The sequence below is a fragment of the Danaus plexippus genome, chromosome 14, assembly GCF_018135715.1.
Source record: "Danaus plexippus chromosome 14, MEX_DaPlex, whole genome shotgun sequence".
NCBI classification, from domain to species: domain Eukaryota; kingdom Metazoa; phylum Arthropoda; class Insecta; order Lepidoptera; family Nymphalidae; genus Danaus; species Danaus plexippus.
In genome coordinates, this window is record NC_083546.1 from 4098245 (window position 1) to 4122232 (window position 23988).

At 27.9% G+C, this 23988-nt stretch overlaps 1 protein-coding gene across 2 annotated transcripts in view; it reads right to left on the minus strand.

Moving 5' to 3' along the window:
• The window catches only part of LOC116769676 (organic cation transporter protein-like), a 39822-nt gene extending 17186 nt beyond the window's left edge, over positions 1–22636 (minus strand). Inside the window, exon 1 of one of the 2 annotated variants that reach the window (XM_032660835.2) lies at positions 22323–22636. In XM_032660835.2, the coding sequence (XP_032516726.1) occupies positions 22323–22398 (76 nt within the window). In that variant the 5' untranslated portion in view covers positions 22399–22636. Of the gene's footprint in view, positions 1–3208; positions 3426–22322 lie in introns of those variants that run through there. The other variant, XM_032660836.2, reaches the window with a different exon arrangement.
• Positions 22637–23988: the final 1352 nt, after the last annotated feature.

Below are 23988 nucleotides of genomic sequence, written 5' to 3' on the forward strand. Positions count from 1 at the left end.
GATATTTTAAACTTTAGCACTAAAACTGTTTTCAGGTGATATTTATGTGAAATTTAAGATTATTCCAAATCCAAATTTTCGAAAAATCACTTAATTATTTAATTTAAATTATATCATTTCATAGCTCATATGTTTCTTTCATTTATTCACGAATATGCGCCAATATGTTATATTTTAAGAATAAAGTTACTTTTTAACTGAACACGTCAACATATAAATTTTTATGATCTATAGTTAGCAAGGTGATTTCAAAGTTCGTTTGATTACTGCTGGTGAATGGCACCAAAACAAGGTAAGGGAGCGGATATTGCATTAGGTATAAACGATTTTTTTTAAAACATTGCAAAAATCATTCATAAAATATGTTAAAAATTATCTGTAGATAATGTTTATGTGTTTAATGCGAAAAGTATTCTTGCATTGTTTATGTAATTTAATTATACGGTCATTATTTCTAACTAAGTCTCAATCGTTTTTTGAGAAATGTAACATAATGTATAATGTATAATAAAATAATGTACATGTATAAAATTTGGGAAATGTAAAGTATAAATATATAAAGTATACTTAAACGGTAATTTCATTCTAAACTAAATATCATTTAATATCTATATCATTATTTTCACTAGAACAATAGGTTCTGATTATCTCAAACTATTTCAAAGATGTACTTATAAAAATAAATGTAAATAACTAGCACTTCCCAATTTACGTATTCTGTACACTTCTTAAGTGGATTAGTTTGATGATTGAATATTACAACCGCTTCTATCAACCGGTACGGAACCCAAAATATTTTAGTTGGACATACCTAGTATTTGTATTTTATACAAAGTGCTTAATTCTGTATAAATCAATGTTACAAAATAATTACATACAACCTGTTGAACCAAATAATATAATGAAAATTAAGATAAATATTCAACAGGATACTCATTCGTCCAAATATATTTGAAAATTTGGAATAGTTAAGATAGTATATAGCAAATTTTAGGGTAATGTATAGTTTTATGTTTTATCTGCCTGTTTAAAAAAAATAACAATAAAAAGAATTACATAAATAATAAATTATGTCAAATTATTTTGAAGTAAAGTTGTAATAGACTTTTTTAGAAATAATATTTACCTTTATATATGTACATGATTTTCATGAATATAAAAACCTATCAATATTAATAAAACGTGTCTGTATATTTTACATTCGTATCTACTAACCTAGTTTTCATGTTAATAAATACTGAATTAATCAAATTATTTCATAGACAGGCTTTAATTTACATTTGAATTAGAATAAACAATGTCTGAAGTAATGAAGTAATGAAGTAATGAATTGAATCCAAACATTGTTCGTCATGAAGTTTTCATAATAATATTGTTGTTTTTAGATATTTAATGCAGGTCGCGTGCAGATTATAAAGATCTGTTGTACAAATAAAGTTGTATAGTTTGTGCAAACATAGCATTGCAATCGCAATTGCAAATATTGTAAGATACGATTTCTTCTGCAAGATTACTCGCTGATCCGGTATATTAGCTCATTTAATTGTTAAATGTATATAAAGCTATACTTTTTAGTGATCTGTGAATTATTATAATGTAATTAAAATATAGTCAACTTTCATATCTCTTGTTTGACCTTGTATTTTAAAAATAAAACGAGGCATTGTATATTTTAATTCATTATCAAATAGTATAATTTCTTATTGAAGGTTTTCAACTAACACGGATGTTAGAAGACAATGATGCGTTTAATGTCCTGTTATTAGAGCGGGTGGATTTAATAGACAAAAGAACTAGTATGAAGAACAAGTCATGTCAATTATAGAGACAGGAAAAACAAACAAATAAGGATGCCCGAATTTGGTCGTTTTACTAAAATATTAAGACTTCCTTAATTTAGGATGTGTTTGTTAAGCATTTTTTATTTCTATTTTACGTACTTAAAAAAAATTATTATCTGTGAGTACATTATCATTGATTTTTATGCTTTTTATAATTTATTTAATGTTATAATACTACTTTTTCTTAGAATTCTTTTAATTTTCTGTATAAAATCTATTAAGGTATTTGAAACGAGATAACAATATCAATGACTGATGATTGTTAATGTGTATTTAATCACGTATTTAATGAACTAAATGTTACAGTTACTTTATTAATGCAAGAAATATTTATATTGTTCAGTGATACGTAACTATGTACGCATATTACGTCGCTAATCAAGCAACGTTATTGTATTCGCGACACTAATATGAGTAGACCATCTTTGAAGATTTTATTTGAGTATTTTTTTAGATGGACACAGACATTAGTGAATAAAGTATAAAATATATGTAAGGTTTTCTTAGCAGCATTTTAAAAGGTATATAGTTATCAGTACTGATTAGTTTATTTTATATATTCTATCGAAAGTACGTAAAGTACAAATAATCTAACACTTGAAACCATTTTTTTCATTGCTTCAAAAGAAAACATTAGTCGGACTTTGAAATATGCTTTCCTTACATAAATGGCCACGAACCAATTAATGTTAACATTTTAATAAAATTAGATAAGACAAATATGAATTTATAAACGAATAGAACGAGGTGATCAACTAGTTGTAATTGTTACCGGATGTAATGACTTTTATATGCATAGAAAGCTATAAGGGTATAATAATTTTACTTCTAAAAATACCTACACTTTTTATAAAAAAAAAATATATTTTCACTGAACCAGCGAAAATGCTTAAACAATTAAGTTTATCTTCTAACATGTTTATTGACATTTGCTATATTATTAAATTTTACAAGTAAGGATCTGTCGGTTCTGTTTAGTTAGAAGAAGAATTTTATCTTGTTTTCTTGATCGTTAAATACTAACCGGCATTTCAGGTCCGCAAATGAGAACCGCATAAAAATTAAAAAGGAGTATTTAATAAGGAAAATATATGTACATTCAAGTTATTAAAAATAAATAGCCATTGCATTTCTGAATATATTTATATATTTTAAAACTGACTAATCTATTTTAAAATGATTACAATCTTTACTAAACTTATAAAATGATCGCAAACTCTGAATGAAAATACGGGTAATATTAAAGCTTTTCTATATTTTGTTTATAGGAATCGTCGATTTAAATGAAACTTCTCCTTTTAAAAATTCAATCTCATATTTTTTTTTTAATCTTGAATAAATATTTCTAACATATAAAATTTACTTACTTTTAAAGAGTCCCATTTTAAAACACTTTCGCATGAAGTCTTGAAAGGTCAGTTTATTTACTTCACCCATTAGAAATATTCATATAAATTTATTAACAACTAAAAAAAAAAATATTTTTCACAAACTATATTGTACGCGTGTTGTCTGTCGCTGCGGACTATTGAGAGCGACTAAAGCGCAGCCGGCAATGTACCCGCTAACGCGTCCTCGCTCATTGCCACACGAGTTTAAACGTGCAAATCGTAGATGGATCATTCAAGTAAATTTTCACTCTTTGAAGCGTCTAAGCACATCTTTATCAAATATTCAATGACTATGATAAAAGCAATTGACGATATTGTAATTTTATGTCATTCCGTAAACTACTCGTATTTTAACTCAATTAAATATAGTTTGATCGAAAATCAATCTTGTTTCTAATAGGAATATGTACGTCTTCACAATGGCAAAGCAATTCATCATTTTCAATAATCCTTCAATGATAAATAAGAAGTATAGAAGGAGTAGATAAGAAAAAACATGTGTGTGATATATATATGTGACAATTTAAGCCTGTGTTTCTTTTCTATTTATGACGTGATTATTTACGTATATTTCTTAGAGTGACCTTGAATGAAAATCACAAATCTTACTCTATGTCATTATCCTTCTAATATTTTATATGAAAAAAAATTGTGATGTATTCTTTAACGAATTGAATTTGAATGAAAATATTGAAATTCGATGAAATTAAATAGTTCTTACGTAATATGAGGTATTGATAATTATTTCTCACCATTATTTTGTAAATACTGAGCAAATTCAGCATAACAGTTGTATTTTATAAAAAAAACACGTAAATACAAAAAATTATATACTTAAACCTTCCTCGAGAATCACACTATCGAGTGGTGATAACTGTTTCATAATTAATCGGTGCAGTAGTTTTTCCATTTATTCCGAACAGACAGACAAACAGACGCGGCGACGGACTTTGTTTTATAATATGTATGGATCACGTGAAACAAAAAACTTTCCTTAAAGTTCACACTATTTTCTCTCTTTGAAATCAATTCTTAAATTCGCCCAGCGAGGGTGTGGCTAAAAAACATTTACTGTTTATTAAACATAGTTTTGATTTAAACCAAAAATTATTTAATGTTGTTGAAAATGTATTATAATTCCGACATAGAACAAAAGCGTCGGTCAATGAATACAGACGTTTGATGTTATATTTTGTTGTGCTATGTGTATTAATTAGAAAATACATATAAGCGTATTGCTTGGTTAGGTCATTGACATAGGTCATAGAATTTTCAAATTTATCTTATTAAAATTAAATTAAAAAACTTTGTTTATCGCAATAAACCACTATTTCCTGTGATAAGTGTAATATGGAGATATAATTTCTAATCTTTTATGTATAAAAAAGAATCGATAATATAAAAAGATTTAAATCTACTAACGCCATGCAAACTGTCTGTCCATTTTAATTGTAACATTATATCGTCTATGAAATTATCGTTAACGACGTTTTTCACAAAATAGTAGAGAATTAGTTACCCATTGTTTTCTTAAAAGACACTGGAATGTAAAGGTGTCAGTTTTTCAGCGTAATCAGATAAGCTTGGAGGCCAGGACTCGTAATAATAAAAACGTTATTAAATATTAAGGTTAAATGAAAATAATTTTATAAGAAAATATATTTGAAACTCTCGAATGAACATTGTTTGACATTTTGGAACTCTTGGTTGACATTTTAGTTTGTAAACAAAACTTATGTACTAAAATTGTATCACAATATTATATTGACGCTTGTTTTATATAACACTATCTAGAGTAATAACAGAAATATTTAAACAGCTTTCATTTAATCAAAACAGATTAGTTTTGTCGAGTTTGACTCATGCACAAAATAAGACAAGTCTTGTAAAGACGATAAAAATTTTACGTTACGTCTATTACAGCCTCATTACGCAGTACCAGTGAATGTAAGCTGTCAATAAAGACAATACCCAGTGTATTAGATAAGATAAAAATTAATATGTTAACGTTTGTTATATTTGTATATAAAAATATTATTTGGTTCAAAAAAGTAAGACATTTAAGTAATGTTGTGCCGCTTTAAAAATTTTCTTTTATTTGTAAGTGAAATTGGTGTATTAAAAAGTAATAATTTATTAAACATGTGTTTATCATAGCATTAATGAACTACTAATGTACGTGATATTTTTAAGACTAAGAAGTTTCATTAAAAACGCTACGTATAATTTTAGCTTCAAATATAATAAGTACATTTAATAAACAAAAAATATAAAATATAAAATCTTTCGTGACTAATTATTAATATAAAAGATAATTAATGTTTTAAGCACGACTTCAGTATACTTAACTCAAGTTTGCATCGTCGTTCTAATAACGGAGCGATTCCACTTTTTTTGTTAATAAATTTTAACACATTATAGTGTTAACGTAGCTATGTAGGTTGAATCAAAATCAGTAAACGATTCGTGTGAAGTAACACGAAGCAAACACATAATAAACGTAAATATCATCTAAATAACATGAATTATCAAAAAAATAGAAAAAATTAAAGTAAGTTCCCGTTTATTTAAACGCATCGGTTCTTAATTTTCACAAAACCTATTAAAGCGTTAAACTTATTAGAAAATCAATAAGTTACTATGAAAAATATAATTTTAATAACGTCTAGATTGGCATTTTTTAATATGGAAGGGTTGGCTGTTGAAATAAAAGGTAACTTAAGGAAAATTAAAAATTAATTTTACGCTACGTAGAAGGTCAATGACTAATATTAAAAAACCTTACTTTATCAAAAAAATTAAGAGAATATATTTAAATAATAATAATAAGTTTTAAGAGTCAAATTAAATTATTTTTATTAAAAACAAATCTTAAAAAATATTTACTTCGCTAAATAAAATATTTAATGCAACGCCTAAAGCTTTACAGTTTTCTTTTCCTTGTGATATTGCTATTATATCGTTCAAGTAAGACTGTATTATACCGTTTCACTTAATTATTAGATTAATTATATTTTATAATATAATATCTTTGAATTACTTCATAACGTGGAAATTAAAATACAATTGTGTTAATAGGAACGCAATGTATATCTTATAAAATAATATTAGACTATACCGCAGTTTCACAGCGATATTTTGTATTTTCATTAGATACTTGTACCTATATTAATATCTTTTTATAAACATTTTTATAATAACAACTTTAAAATTTGTCTACTTTGTAAATCCTTGATTAGATAAACACAGGGTGTGTTTTTCTTTTACATTTTTTGTTGTTTATACTAGGGAGAACTTTAATTTTTCAGCTATAATGTTGTGTGGTGCTTTAAATCAATGTAGTAGCGACATCAGAGATAGTGAATTTCTTTATGCTTCTTATACCTCTCACATTTAAGGTCTATTGTTTATAGTAAAGTAAGTCCTTGAATAACTATTCCTTTGTATAAAATAATTGTTTATTGACTTTATCATGAGGTTTTTATTGTTTATTTACATCTTATTAAAGGTCAATTAGTGTTATGAAACAATATATCGCAAAAAATTGCAATGTAAACATTGAGAAAGGAATCTAAACACTGACATACAAATGTGATAAATAAATATAAGGTTACCCAATACTAATAGGAGATAATAACAGCTTTATTAAAGATTTTAATGGATAAAGAAATCAATATTACTTACAGGATTACGTGAATTATATTAATCGGAAAATATTGAGTGTCTAGGTACGTTACGTCCACGTTCATGTCCTACGTTCGTTAGAACCACCGATGTGAGTTATATTAATTTATATTTTGTTCCATTAAAGGTGAATGTACGCTTATTACAGCTTAGATGTGTTTATTATAGTCTAGGGATATAGTAACTTTAGATTTAGTTATATTTTATGTTATTTTAATGAGATATTCCAGAAATGTTTTAGGTTTGTGATGATGAACATCGACAACCTTATGTTAGAAATTAAGGTTGGAAATCCTAATATTAATAACTACACTAAGATGAAGACGTAATTTCTCAATTAGGTGTTATAAGTTTCATCGGATGTTATGGAATTATTTCTAGTGGAACCGTTTCCAGATATATTCCGTATATCTATCTATATATGGTAGTTTTATTTTTTATGTGATTTTGAGGCAAAACGTATTTGGCCAAATATAATGTCATAAACAAACTAAATGAGGTATGCAAGGTAAAATGACTCATTGACAGAGTGTTATTAGATATACATAAGACGTGAACAGCAGATTTAAAATAAGCAATTTTTAAAACTTTCTTCTCGTCTTCCAGTAAGCACGATTACTCGGATCGCAGTAATCGAAACGTTAGGTTAAACCAAAATAAGAGTTTAATCGATAAATACAAGGTTTACTAGTTTTTGCCTGCGACTTCGTCATCGTGAACTTCGGAATTATTTTGAGAGATAAATATGCAGTGTGCTAAAACTATAGATATGGTAATCAACTGACAGCGACATCTACAGTCTGTGTCACAGGACTTAATTCGTTTGTTTTCATCGTTACGGTACATACGGTGCGTTAACAGTTTATGGTTCTTAAATTTGGCACATCACAGTATGAACGTAGGGTCTTGAGTGAGAAACGAGCAACGCTTCGTATGTTCTGAACTGAATGATATGAACCACTTCTCAAAACCTAGATATAAATAATTGCAGAATAAATTAAGCTCCAAGTTCCAAAGGGTACAGCATTAATTACATAAATTAAGAAGTTGTAACCTGTAATATTCCTTTTAAAACTTGGAAAATAGTTGTTATATTTTTAAAGTCTTACGATATTATAAACATGAAATTTAGGAATATAGATCCTAAGAACATGAATAATAGTTTTTGTACCGTCAATTTTTCACAAAATATTTAATATAAAATGAATAATTTTGATAAACTACGAGTATAAAGCAAATTAATAGACGAGTGTGGTTTGGTTTGTAGCAAACTTGGTCAATTAAGACCCATAGCTTAAATAAGATAAATGGATAAAAAGTAGCTCTTTTTAAAGTGATAAAATGAAGAAGAGACTATTAAAGATATACGAGTACATAGTATATATTGATTACCAATGTTCTGTTGAAATTAGGATTTTATGACTGTTGTGAATTCCCATCGAAATATTGTAGATTAAACGGAGATTATTTTGTTAGTAAAAAATTGTTGCCAGGCTTAGGTGTGAACTTAGTGTTAGGGTCATGGTTATCGCTTGTATATGGAATAAACCAACAAAATTTTTGTTTCGTTACTTCAACTAAACAATAATAATAATTTCTGCCATCAATTAATAGAAATTTATTAAATTAATAGTAAACAACTCTAAAAAACAGTATAGTAACATTGTTAACTTCTGAACGACTGAAAACAGTATTTTTGTTTTAAAAAAAAAGCTAAGTTTTTTCGGTCATTAGTCAGATTATTTAAAGTTTCATGTTTTGCTAGTATGTCCATTATTTTCTAGGTTTTCTTTATAGCCATACGCCGACGTAAAAAAACTAATCAAATACAAGAACTGATCTTTTTGTTGCCATGGAAGAAAGTAATTCAAAAGTAAAATAACTATTTATTGGCTATACATCAAATTATTGAATAAAATTTGTCATTTGATTAGACAGCTTTATCCAATATTTCTAAACAAAACTAATCGCTTATAGTATACAAAACACAAAAATAACTTATGGCTTACAGCAGCCATACTGTGTTAATAAATACGTGTATATTTCAAAAAATTTAAAATGTTTGTATAAATAAACTCGTGTCAATAAAATAAATGATGTAAACTTGTTCAATCAATTTGTAGTTTCAATAATTAATTCATAAAATATAGGCATCACCAACGATAGTTAATGCGTAGTGTAAACGAGTTCTTTTTTCCCAAAAAGTAAGAAAAAGTAATTTTATAAGAATTAAAAAAAAAAAACGATATTCTAAAATCTTCTCACAGTTTTTTCTTATTACTAAAACTTACTATTTTTCAATGAAATTAGAATCGAAAAATGTTTCTGGCATACCATTTAGAGAAAAATTCACATATAGTAATTTCATAACTATTTCTATGAATCTCAAATGATTATTGAATATTAGATAACTCGGTAGGATTTATTCTATAAACACATACGAGTATAATCAAGTATCAGAAACTTATGAAATATATATCTTAAAAGGGGCTTTATTAAAAAAAATATCAATAGCAACATTTTATAATTACATAGCATCTCCTTAGTACATATTTAGACCGAACAGAACACGTAAACCCAACCTTTATATATAAAACAACAAGAAAAAATATTATCATTCAAATACCAGTTTCAAATTATCCAGGCTTCATAGGATCAAACAATAAAGAGTTTTTATATTATATAAATAATGACTATATTTGAATAATGTCACCCAACCCGGATTTTAGTGTTCATTGTTAAACGAATTGATTTTATAAAAGTTCCAAAATATTATATGATAACAATCCCACAATATTTTCCTGCTATATTATTCTATATATAATATTGTTCTTTAAGTTTCTAAACCGTATCATCAATTCGAATAACACATATTATTGTTTTTCTTTCACTTCATCGAATAAAACTGGAAAGTATTTTTACAATTTCATTGAATAGATTCTTTTGAAATTACTTCAATATTAATAACACACTTACCTATTTATAACTAGTTTTGAATGTTAATGGTTATACATATATTTATTTATGTTTGTATTCTTTCAGATAGAGTAAGCCGCTTTAGATGCTTATTTTAATTAAAAATATATTTAAAAAAAAATATGAATAGCTAGATAAACGATTTGTTGGGAAAATTTAGTTGTTTGTACAGATCTTTTATATTTTCAATTCATAAATAGTTAAGAATTTATTTCCGGAGATAAATTACATTATTCGGCTTTTCAATAAAATTTTAATCTATTTTAGGCCGTTTTTATTGTGTCTATCATATTTTATGAGCAATTAATTTCTGTGTGCGTTATAAGATTTTGCTATTATAAAATTTATTTCAAATGAAAATCTAAGCGACTGAGGTTCGCCGCAGTTTTCATTTTCTGTTATATCTAATCAGGAAACAAACCAGTGTATATACAGTTTTTAATATACAGAACCTACGCAGAACGACAATTCATAACAAAAGAGAGAAAGACAGAGAGAGATAAAATAGGTAAAGGCTAAGGATTAAAAAAAAACTTTCATATAATATTTTCCCAGTAATTTATTACTTCTATGCCTTTAAAGATGTCGGGTAAGATTGCTTACTTCTTACCACAAAATAAGTTGTTACCGCTATTTAATAATTTCTATACAACAATTAAATTTGATAAACCTAATGATACGAAAACAAAAAAAAAGTGTTGTTAGCTCGGCATTAGATAAATTTAAAGCCCTGTTCCCTCTAATTAAATACTTTTACTCTAATTTCATTTAGGAAAGTTTTTCGTTTTAACAAAGTGAAGAATTAGCTGACAAAATATTATATGCATTATAGATATATATTTAAGAGCATGCTAATTTGTCTTTGAGTGTTCCAGGACTAACCTTGATATACGGCAATTAAATGAAACTAATATTTTTCGGATATACTAAGGGTGCTTTATTTTTTGTTAAAACTACATACTCCCGACGTTATGGTTACTTTTCAGCAACCGTGATCACGATTTTAATATGTAAAATTAATCTCCAATGAATTAATAAATTCAAAAAGTTCTACTATTTATACAACAAATTAAGATAAATAGTAGCAATCATTCCATTTTATATCTAATTTCGTTCATTAATTTTGTGTTTTTTTTTTCTTTTAGATCTTTCTTATCACAAAGCTTCAAATCAATTCAAAATTTTTTCCCATATTGTTTGATTCTTACGGAATAAACATCATTTATAGCAATTTCTGCCTTTCTTTTAAAACATATTCCTGATTACGTCATTTTTTTCTAATGACATGTCAGAAGTTTATGGACAATTATATTAATTGGTTCTTCTAAATAATTAATCAATTAGTAAATTGAACAAAATAAATACATATATAAAGGTTCATTATAGGAGCATTTACCAATTTATTACTTGTGTGTGCAAAAGGACGGCCTGGTCGTGAGTATTTTTTTTTTTATTATTTCTTTTATAGATAAAAAATAAAACAACAAAAATATTCCCAATAAATCCAATATAAGATTCTGTAAGATTTAGAGTTATTTTCTTTACGGTTATTATTGTGATTTTTACATGATTACATGGGTAATCGACTGTCTATCGATTTAAATGTTGATATTCTTTAGGACATATATAGACTATATAATAAAATTTAAACTCTTTTTCATCGCTCGCAAATTAATTTGGAGATAAGATTCAAAGCAGATAAAACTTGGGATCCCTTTACTTAGTAATTCGTATAATAATCAGTCATTTATTATCTATTATTATATTTTTCAGATGTATCGCCAGTCAATTTTAGGCTTAACTCTCGTGATTACACTTTGCAATGTGAACGCGCAGGCCGAATCCGGATATATGAATGAAAATAGCCAGCGAGAAGTTCGTTCAATAGCCTTGGCTGAAGAAATTATACATTCCTTGATTTCAAATGGTTTAGGAGGTTTAAAGCCAATAATACGTATGATAAGGACTCAAGTTCGAGAGATTGTACTTGATCTCTTTTTTCAGTTAATTAAATTCTTAAGGTCCATATTGCACGAGTACAAGATAATGATTTTTAAGAGACTGGGAAATTACACTCTGTCGGACGTATTTCATTTCTTATTTGATGGCGTCTTTGAATTTGTTGGAGGAAACGAAATTGGAGTAAATTTTGGAGAAGGTAGTTTAGCCGACGCTTCAAGTAGCGAACAGAACGCCGAATTTCCAAATCCAATGTTGCTGGAAAGACTTATTAGAGTAGGAGATAAGAAGTAAAAGAAGACCAAAAGAAAAATAATGAGTTCGTAAATAAAATAAAGATGTTTGTCCTGAGATCTCATTTTCTTTAAAAAAAAGTCTTGTGTTTATGCTGTCAACGATTAGGTCTTTTTAAAAAATATATTGTTTTCCCATAAACACCACAGACCAATGTTTGAATGAAAAATTTTGCATTATTAATTTTGTTTTATTTTGACTGGACTCAAATCCACATTTTGTGTACTTGACCAAAGTTTTGTTAATATAGAAGGAAATAGTACATATCATCAATATTGATATTATTAAACTTTAGGCGCACAATTTTTTTTTGTAATTGTAACGAAATCAAACCGATGTACTATTAAAGTACCAGACAACTTTAGACTATAAATTATTATCTTTTATAATATTACTACTAGGTCACATCTCCTCAGAAAGGCTTTTATATCGAATTAAACATGTGGTTTATTTAAATAAGCAGTGCATTTCTTTATAATTCGTTTAAAAAAGTTGATTACCTTTAAACGCGGGATGGTTGGGACACGTATCATAATTTGGTACGGTATAGGTATAGTAATTATGTGTATACACCCTATAACACCCATGTGCAGGCATATTCTTTATGCCTTCTAGTTAGTTTAAAATGGAATTGATAACAATACTAAAATATCTATAATAATTTTCCCTCTTTTATATTTGTTCGATGCTTGTTTAAGTATATCTCTTTCTTTTTCTTCTCTTGCATATGTTCACCACAATTCTTGTTTCCTTTTTCTAAAGGGTTTCTGGCAGAGACCTCTATTAAGAGATGGGTAAGTTATATTTTGAACATCACATTTCTTTTATAATAGGTACTGTTATTATTAATATTTTTGATAAATATAAAAATGTTTTAGTCTGGACAAATAGTGGTTTTGGTGTTTTGGTATTTTTAATTAATATATTTTTTTGATCATATTAAATATATTTTTTTTTGATTTTGAACCTAAACAAACATTTGACATACCAAACCCCAATTCTTTTGTCTTCAGTAATATTAAATTGTTAGCAACTTTTGCTATTCATAAAAAATCGTGACGATAATCCGAATAGATTATTAAAACCTTCTTGTTATTTTGGAGGTGGAAGCAATCATACAATAAAGACTAGATTGTTATGACAACGCTGAAAATTGCAAAAATATCTATTTTTAGATTGACTATCAATTGATTGGTTACTATGGATGAAACCTTTTTTAACTTATTTTCCTTAATTACTGATTAAATGGTTCTAATTAACTTAAGCGTCTTACATATCATCATTGAGTTTCCGTTTCGTTAGGTGTACCTAATATTAAATTAAAGATATTATGCATGATAAATCTATATTTTATCTATATTCAAAATATCACCTAAAAATACATCAAACATAGCGGCAGGATACTCCATCAGGCAAGTAAACGGTTACTTTGTCATTTTATTAGACGATATCGGTCGGACGCACGGCAGTTAGATTTTAAAATTGATGATCTGAGTCACGAAATCTATATTTAATTTATTTGATGCATGTTATATACCTACAAAATGCCTACAATTATATACAGCTTTGAAATCAATAAAGATCTCTTGATAATTTTAAAGATTATAACTAGTAGTCTATACCAATAATTTATCAAGGTAATGATTGTAACTTTGTATATCGTGACAAATCTTCGTAATTACTTATACGATCTATATTATCATACATATTCATAATGGAATTTCCAATTTAGAATGGTACGTACTAAATAAAAAATAAGTACTTTTTTAATATCAATCGAATTTGCAAAGTTGGTTGACTGAAAAACGAAAGCGTTCATATATGCGTATTCAACATATTGGAGGGATGAAAGATTTGTTTAAGTAAGTTGTAGAACGGCTTAAAATAGGATAGAATAATTGATTTTAATGCTTTCCAAAATTTTCAATTGTCACGATATAAACTGACCGCTTCCCTTTTCCTTTTCAGTAACGGACTTAAATATTAAAGCGTGGAAAAATTGTATGTAGTGTGATGATGCAATCTTGCGGTGAGAATATTTTTATACGAGCAAATGTAGTTTTTAGATTTAAGTCATGACTATTGTTGTGGGTCATTTGTATTTCATTTATCATACAGTTACGACCAAAGGATATTTTATTAATTCAATAATAAAATAATTTAGAAAAGGTTGAAATGATATCTCATTTTTCCATTTTCTTCGTACATGTCGTGAGATATCGCTTCTCATATTCGTATTAATTTTTTCCAAGTTAAGATAAGACCTCCGAATAAAATCTTACATCCAATTTCTGTTTGTAATAATTTTCTAGTAGAATAAAATACATTTTATATAATGAAACACATAAATTAATGTATATTAAAAATGACAAAAAAAATTCTGCTCCTCAATGAATTGCTATTTTTATTTAATCCAGTTTTGAAATAAAGAAATTAATATTATATGTCATATTGTACTCAATTTGACCTCGGCGTTTGAACTTTAAGGAACCTATCTTAATAGATCGAGTTTTTTTTTCAAATCGAGTATTATTATTTTATATTTAAAAAGCCACTCCTCGCGTATGTAGCATGTGTTCATATGGCTTCCTTTATACAAGACTGATTATTTTTATTAAATTGATAATAGCTTTTGTAGTAATTTGCAATTATATGAAGAGTATGAAGAGACGAAACTTCTTAGCATTCAATGGATTCACCGTGCGGTTGGCGGTTCTATCGCATTGCAGGGATTAGAGATTCAACAGCGCCTAGGACTTGCGACCCAGGTATAGGTTTAAGGGGCCCCTATCTGATGCGCGTTAAACGCTCACTTCCACCGTCCAAGTTACTCTCTCTACCTAACCAAATTTGAAAGGAACCTACTAGGGCTGTCTTCGAAGTATGTTCCAAGAATGAATTGACATTAGTTCTGGACAAGACCAAGTCTTTAAGTAGGTTGTAGAGAAATTTCAATCCACGACGAACCTATTTCTAGTGAGTTCGTTAGTACGCTCGTAATATTTATTGCTCTTGATGGCATGGTCTTTGGAGATGTTGGTTTCCCAAAAAAACATAATCTCTATTATCATGACGCGCTTTAAAATACGCGAATACATAAATATGTCTGGTCTAAAATCCTCTGGGATTTTATATTGTTTCTCATACCTATCCATCATAATAGTCCAATCCGAAGCCGCTTTAAGGATAGAGTAAGGCTTGACATTTGATTTTAAAGCCCTAGTGCCTTCTCTCACAAAACCTATTGATCGCTCGTTTGTGGTTATTTCCCTTTGTACTCTACCGAAAGATTAACCACTTCACGTATGATTTCCAGAACACTATCGTTACGACACGAGTATTAACCGTATTATCCAGGAGTAACCTACATCAAATGCTTAACTGTTCCAACTGCCTTCCCACAGACCAAGTTTTTTCGGTACCTTTACCACATCTGACTAAATTACTCATATTTGCGAGAATCATTTGGAGGGCATGGAGTTAAAATTTTAGCAATGCTGGTGACCAATCACGAATTAAGGTGCATTTAGTGCCAATGGGATGCAAAAATCTTATATTTATTATTCTTGTCTTAACGAATAAAAGACTTCAATATATCCGTATCTTGGGCCTTCTTACTTGATCCTATCCCTACTCTGTTACTTTGTGCTCCTAGCATAAACTTCTTATGGAATTGAAGTCTTGAATCTAGCTCTAGGGCATCTTTGTCTTTTGGGAGTGATGTAATGACGTCATCATGGGTTTTCTCCAGGATATATCTCTTGGAAACTCTTAGATGTTTATAGAGCTCCGATGGTCTTTGTAGTACTCATCCCAAAACTATTGCGATCCCTGAATATCAGATGAATCAAGCCCGAGTTGATAAAAAATTCGAAAATTTGTAATAACGTATTCATTTAATTATGTTACGTTTTCACTACGAACTAAATAGTTTTTTATTCATCATATCAAATTACAAGTTTATAGATCTTATTAATTCTGTTAAGAGATATCCTTAATATGTGTAAGTAAGTAAATTGAAATAATCCCTTATTGCGTAATTTGACCTGCGTTTATTTTATTCATGTTTTTTTTCAAATGTTTGAAATATTTGATTTTGTCACACTTCGGAGTCAATAGTGAAAGCTGAGGAAAGAAAGTTGTCTAGTATATTAAATAAAGAGTTTTTACAAAACTACATGGAAAATTTCAACTAAACTTAAAATAATATTTAGGGACAGCAAAAAAGCTTGTAACAATCGAAGTCTATCAAATCAAATGTAACTCAATGCCTTAACTTGACCGTAAATAATTAGTTTACTTTCAAAAATACATTATTAATCAGCCTTGTTGCCGTTTTATCATAAAATTAAATCTGTAATAGTCATTATTTATTATGAAATAAATATAAAATAATATGTAACAAAGTAATAAACGGTTGAAATGCTGTGAAGATCCGAGATTTAACTGGTCATTTGGGTCATTTGCATTCAATCCGCGATAATGTATAAGCAAGGAGGTTTTTGCGACTCAGGGTCTCAAATCTATGAATAATCAATTTACCTATAAATTGCGAGACGGTATAACTACTTATTACACGGTCACGGTTATTATTTAAATAAATTTCCGCTATGTAGATGGATCGAGACGCAAAAAAAAATGCAGACGATTTGGTAACCCCCTTCTTTTTGAAGTCGGTTAATAGGATAATTTAGAAATTAAGTATCTTATATTCGGTTTTGAGGAGGTTTATGGTTTTGTTATTTCTATGATTTTTTATTAAAAAAAAATCGATATGAAATTTTAAAATATAAAATGGTAATAAAGTGTTAAAATAGTAGGATTTGAAGTGGACGGTTTTTGACATTCAAGATTTATTTCCTTCCAGCCCTGGTCAGTTTAATGAAAGATTGTTTTTCATCTCAGCTTATTTACAAAGGAGGCTTTGTATTACAAAAGGAGTATTTATTTAATACGAAAATAAATGGAATCTCTGTACATATCCAACACGTGTTTTTACAGTAAATTTACGTAAAACAAATGTATCCATTTAACCGCAGTAATAAAGAATTAAGATGGTAATTGAAATTCTAATCTCACATGTATTGCACAATATGTTCTCGTTCCTTGACACGCCCTGACATTGAAATGACAGAGATTTCGGTGTACTCGCTGTGTGTAAGTCACTGGTGGGTAACCTAAACTATATTGAAGGTTGGTTACAATGACAAAAAGCTAGTTATATAAAATGTATATCCTTGTTTTATAACTTTTAATGTTTTAAAATATTTGTTTAAGGTTTTTTATATAGTATAGCAACATAACTCTTTCTGGATTTTTTTAAATACATCGCTTCTTTTTAGTTCGCGTATTGTTCGCGTATATATGTTTATTTAAATCTTTTAATTTTATTTTGAATCATTGTCTTCGAATATAAGTGTTTCTTAAATATACTTTATTTCGATTAGTAACACACAACGTTTCTAATTTATGTCATAAAATAATTAACATTTATTTAACAAATACGCAAGTTATGATAATATTGTTAAATGAATAGTCAAACGTAACATTGAAATGTTCCCGTATTTTTGATATATTTAAAGGGCATCTAAATATTCTTAAATTCAAGGCTGCAGTCATTAAGAAGCATCAGAAAACTTGGAGGTCGCTAAAATTAAAATAATAAGCTGGTAAAGCACCGCTTCAATGGAAATCAATTGCATTTTTTAAGCCATTTACCTGCTACAGAAAATATAAAACCAATGACTATGAACAATTTCACCATAATCTATTAAAGATTATTAATGAGATAGCATTGTTAACCATTTATGTCAGCATCCTTAATTTGTAATTGCGTGTAATTAAGAAGAAAAAAAAGATCTATTTTATAAAGCCGGTGTAGATATTTATTTTATATTATATCCTCACAGATCACCTAGACTGATGATGATAACGTAATATATTATGTAAATAGCTGTTAAGGAATATAATAATAAATACATAATTATGACGTGATGTATGTAAGCTTAGTTAAAATTAGTTTTGTCGGTTAACCTACACCTACATAACTAGAAACCTCAAAATAAATAAAAGTTATTTTATTTTTACGATCATTTTAACCTTTGACAAACTCATAAACAGTTGATTCAACTGTCATAATAATATTTAATTTTGGACAAATTCATTTGTCATGACGAATTATGGCATAATGCTTGAATTTTTCTCTAAATAATTATTTAGAGGAAAAATAACTCCAGAATTAGATACACGTGTTAATACTTTATATATACAAAACGTTATACATTAGGTAAATAAAATCCAATTGTTCATAATATTGCCTCAACTATGAGAAAATCTCTAACATAAAAATAATGCTGTTTCATATTGTTTATAAACATATCATTAATTCTGTAAATAACAAAGAATCCACTTAAAATAGTGGTCCAATGTTATTAGAATGTGACAGTTCAAAATCGTACTACTGGGGCTACTGACCTATTGTGATGGAAAGTTGATTGCTCAGAAATAATACTACATATTTCATCTGCCTATAGAGATATATTAGATAGATATATTTTACTAACTATAGTTAACATAACAAGAACTGTTGAATATTTATTGAGAATTTGCTTCTAATTGTTTTTTTTTATGTTTTTAAAATATTCAAAAAATGTGCATATATATATATATTTTTCAGAGTTAAACAATAGTAATAACAGTAGGAAGGCTGTTTTATAGTAAGCGGTCACGACAAATCTTACGTTCTCAGCGACACGAGGTCAAGACAACTTGCTTCGCATTTATGTTAAACTATCATAAAACGGATATCCTGATTAAAAATTGTGATGTTGCTTTTTTGGAAAATTCAAAATTACAAAAATTATGATAATTAATTCTATGATTTTGAGACATTTATGGAAATGTCTCCGGAAATAAAGTTCTGTTTCCATTAGCTCTGTATATATGTAAACATTTGTTTATTTAAAAGATATTCCAAGTTAATATGTTTTTGTTTTAAAACAACGATATTCAATTTATTGACGAACACGAATATCGGTTGATATAAAAATTGTACCTAAAATGTAAATATTTTTCAATAAGTGATCTAAAAATTATTAATTATATGACAAATAAGAATATATTACTTATGATCAGCTTTCATAAACAGACACTGAAGATTACTATTAAAATCACGTGTAAACTTAAGCCCTCTTTTTTAACTGAATTGTTACATACCCATCCAATCTTATTGACAAAATAATTAATGAGTAATTTCAGAATTTGAATATACAAACATACTTCCAGGGACGCACAGATAAATACGTTTGTATAATTAACAATACAAACAATACTTAACAAAACATACATACAAAAAATAGTAAATGAACTTTCTTAACTTTTGCATTTAAATGAAATCTCAAATAGGAGTAATTGTTCCCAAGAAGTCTTTCCTGTTTTTAACATTTCAAGCCCCCCAGAGACGTAGCAAATGTCAAATCTTATATATCGAGGCCTGCGAAATCACCTATTATTCATAATAGTTTCAATATAATTCCTTTAACAATCGCAAAGATTACTTCAGATGTATAAAAAGATAAAAATATTGTTTACTATTATGTATACTTAGTCCAAGTAGGTATCGTCGCTCTACATACGGAGCCTTAAGAGTTAAACAGGTTATAAAATGAGAAACTAAAAACGCTTTGTATTCTGTGTGACGATGCATAATAGTACTAATCATAATGAAGTCCTGTCAATAACTGGAGAGGACAGCCATTTCCCAAGTAATCGTTAAATAAATAAATAAATAGATATCTTAATTTAATTGTAATTTGAAATAAGTTATTATGCAATTATATAAATTGTTTTATTTTATATAACATGAATTGTTTTATTAAAAATTGAAAAATATAAATAAAAAAATTAAAAAAATAAAAGTGTCAACCGCGAAGTGATTTACAAACATTATGAATATAATAACAGTTCTTGATATCGATTAACGGAGCGATTCCAATTAATCGAGCATAGCAGCCAGGGTAGCATGGCATCGAAAACCGAAACAAGAATTTAGTTTGCGAATTGAATCCATAGTATTTTTACGAACTATTTAGGATACGGTATTTCCACTGCGACTATATGACGTTAATACACATAATTTGTCCATAACAAACTATTAAATAGCATCGAAACCTCTCACAGTTAGAATTTTAAAATAGCATTTATAATATTATAATGCGTGTATACCCACATGACTACTCTATGTGACATTACCACCTCAACTCACGAACTTGTCGAATGAGGTTAAGACGAAACAAACGTAGTAGCGTAGCGAGAGAAGATCTTGTTTAAATTTTGTAAATATACATATATTTAATATTGAGTTTGTATGCCAGTTCTTATAAAGAAATATATGCAAAAGAGCTTAACCGGTCCAGTCTCAAAAATAACTCTATATGTGCCTGCGGATTTGGTTCTGAATTTAAGTTATGTGACTAAGCTACATATTTATTTAAACAATTGACCATATACGTCTATATATTTTAATAATATATGCTCATTTTTTATGAGTATTAGTTCGTTGAATAGACTGACCAAATGAACATAAAAAGGTGCAAAAAATCGTTATCTTATATTTTCCAATCAAACAAAGCCAGCCAATAACTGTGTATCAGCTAAAAAAACAAAATTGTGTGTGTGTGAGTTGTTTTTTTTACTTAAAAAGCTTTCGAGTAATTTATATATAGGTATCATAACCCTAAAATTGTTTTGCCTCTCAAATGTTCATATTATATTAGCATTTCATACCCAACTGAGGGACGATTCATACACACATTACATGTTTGATGATTTGAAAAATATAAAAGACCATATAATATTTATAAATTGAAATTATAATAAAAATACCGTGTCCAAACAAAAGCTATAATGAAGGTTATAGTGAATACGATAATTCCTTAAAAAAAATAATTCAAAACACTTTGTACGGAATTCCAAATGGAAAATATTTTAGGAGGTAACTGTATCAATATCAACATGCACTGGGTTAATACTTATGTATTCATTACTATTCAATGAGTTGACGGTCGGTCTTACGTTTTTACCTTGAAATTAGACAAGAAAATATATACTTTTAAAAAGCTTCCATACATTAATCCTGATATATACTTGGTTATAACAATCAGCTATTTTGAGTTAAAAATGTATATTGTCTTATTTTTCTATAAGGAACTAGTCACAATAAAAAAAATATACCAAATAATACATATCATTTAACAATTTTAATTAATTTTAATTACCATAGTCACGCGTTTTAAATTATCGTAAAAATTATATTTGAAATGGAATTCAAGAACGATTTTAAATATATCAAATTATAAATATTCAAGCGTGAGCTACGTATTAGAGATGGTTAAATAGATTTACCCGAGTTTTTCCCTCAAAGTCACTCAATATTTTAATTAAAGAAATAAAATTAACTCGAGAATGATTTATTTATCATGAAGTCCAGCTGATTTGCATTCCATGCCGTTAATTACAAAAATGCCACAAAATTTAATTTGTATACATTAAAAACTATCGAGAAATGAGTAGGTTCCTTGAATTTAATTCTTATAACCAGAATATATTTTTTTCAAGCGAAGTTCAATTATTAAAATGTCCACGAATGATCACCGTAAGTAATTAAAACATATGTATATCAAAAAAATCATGGCCTAGTAATAACTAGCCGCCAAATATGCAGCTAGCATAATAATAATGATCAAAGGAAGTTGAATAAAGCATTTTCTGAATAATTTATCGTTACTAAACATTGCCAACATTATAAATTGCATATGAACTATTTTGAGGTTCGAAAACATGTTTATTTAGTTTTATACATATATTAACTCAATATTGTTGTTGGTAAAGATCAATAGCTTTCATTTTGAGAGACTATAATATCTTTATTTGTTTTCCATTTTTAACTCTAATCACTTCAAGTAAATCGTCATACGACATTTTAATATATAAACAAATATGAATATGATAATATTTAAATATTCCTCTAAAGGCGAATGACGATTTTGTGACGCTTATTTCGCTTCTACTATTGTTGTTTTGTAAAAATGTTCGACGTACATTTAGCGGAACGGATGTTTATAATTGAAATGTCACTTAAGTTTAACAAATTTCAAGACTAATGATATATGACACATACATGTAATCTTCCTCGGATCCGTCAGTTGACCGGACGGCTTCGCCAGTAATTCCTGAAGCTCGGGTTTTAAATCCATGGCACTACAAAAATACACTTCTAGTCACAAATGTATCGAGTGAACTATAATTTGCTTCTACGTTTTTTTTTTAATACGAGGATAAAATTAGGTAAGATCGCCAATCAATGCGTCTCTTCTCCAGAAGCGCATAGCTAACGAATGCGACCCCACTGTGAAGTTTGAACGCTTTTGTATAAGGCAGGTATGTCAAAAAGTGGAGGCAAACACGAGGATATTAGCAGGGTTCCGCGCACCGACTGAGCATGCCGCCTGCGGTCAAGGTACTACTAAACTAAGAGACCACAAAGCCTCCTTACTATTAGACCCAAATATACACAACTGCGTATTCAGTGATATAGTACTTGTTCAACAGAATACAATAATAAAATGAAAAACAATTGAATTAAATTAGTTTAATCTTAACATGTCATTCACCGAAATGTCAGGTAATTTTTTTATAGAAATATAGACCTTAGTTTTGTAGGTTATTAATAAATATTGAAGATATTGTGCACATACCTAATATTATAAATAAAGCTATATTTAAACTTGGAAAATGTTTTGTGATGACAATAATTTTATCTCCTCATAATTAATACCTTATCATTTAAAAATAAATTTATATTTCTTCTGCACTCAATCAATTTCCAAGGACTGGACACTTTATTATTTCTTAAGGTTAGTAATTATCTATACTTTCTGAATATACGTACATTATATGGTTTGCTAACATATTTGAACAAAATACGTGGTTGACTTTTTAAATAGAGTCGTAATAATTACTAAAACGTTAGATAGATAACGTTAAATAATATGAATGACATGGTTTAGTAAAAACAGTTATTACAACACTGTTAACTTCTAAACTATATTTTTGTTGCTGTTTTTTTTTCTATCCTATTGTGCTTGCGATTATTTTTATAAAAATCTCTGGAACTCAAAGTGTTGTACGGAAACCGACTATATTTTCAATAAATGTCATCACTGAGCTTAACATAATAAACGTTGGATATGTATGTAACTGTACTCATTTATCTATATGGCTAATTTTATTTAAGTTTTTAAAGATCGTGAGATATGGCTTGTTGTATATTGAAAAATGTATATTTTATGAAAGAAAATGGATGTGGAACAAACCATGGCATTGGCGTAAGTCAATGTATTGGTAGATTATTGCCTACATACTAATGAATATAATATATTATATGTATTTGCATTACAAGGTGGCTTTATTTTAGTTTTAATATTTTTTATAAGGAAGTTTGAGTGGGGTAGTAACCGTGGTTCTGCGTACCAGTAACCAGTTTAATAACAGTCCGGTAAACTACACGTGTACAGTAAATATCCGGAAGGAACTTCGGCACATTTCTCTATCACCGTATGTCACTAGTTTGTTAAAGAGATGAAAGCTTTATTAGGAATATGATAATAACTTTAATTAGGAATTACTATATATATTTTTATTATCTGGAGAAATATGTACATAAGTTTTTACGTTATTAACCAATGCTTGTATACAAAATTAAAATAAAAAAGTACATTTATAAGGCTTATTAGAACCTTAAATTATTTACGTATTTCATATATAACAGTTTATGACTGTCATGT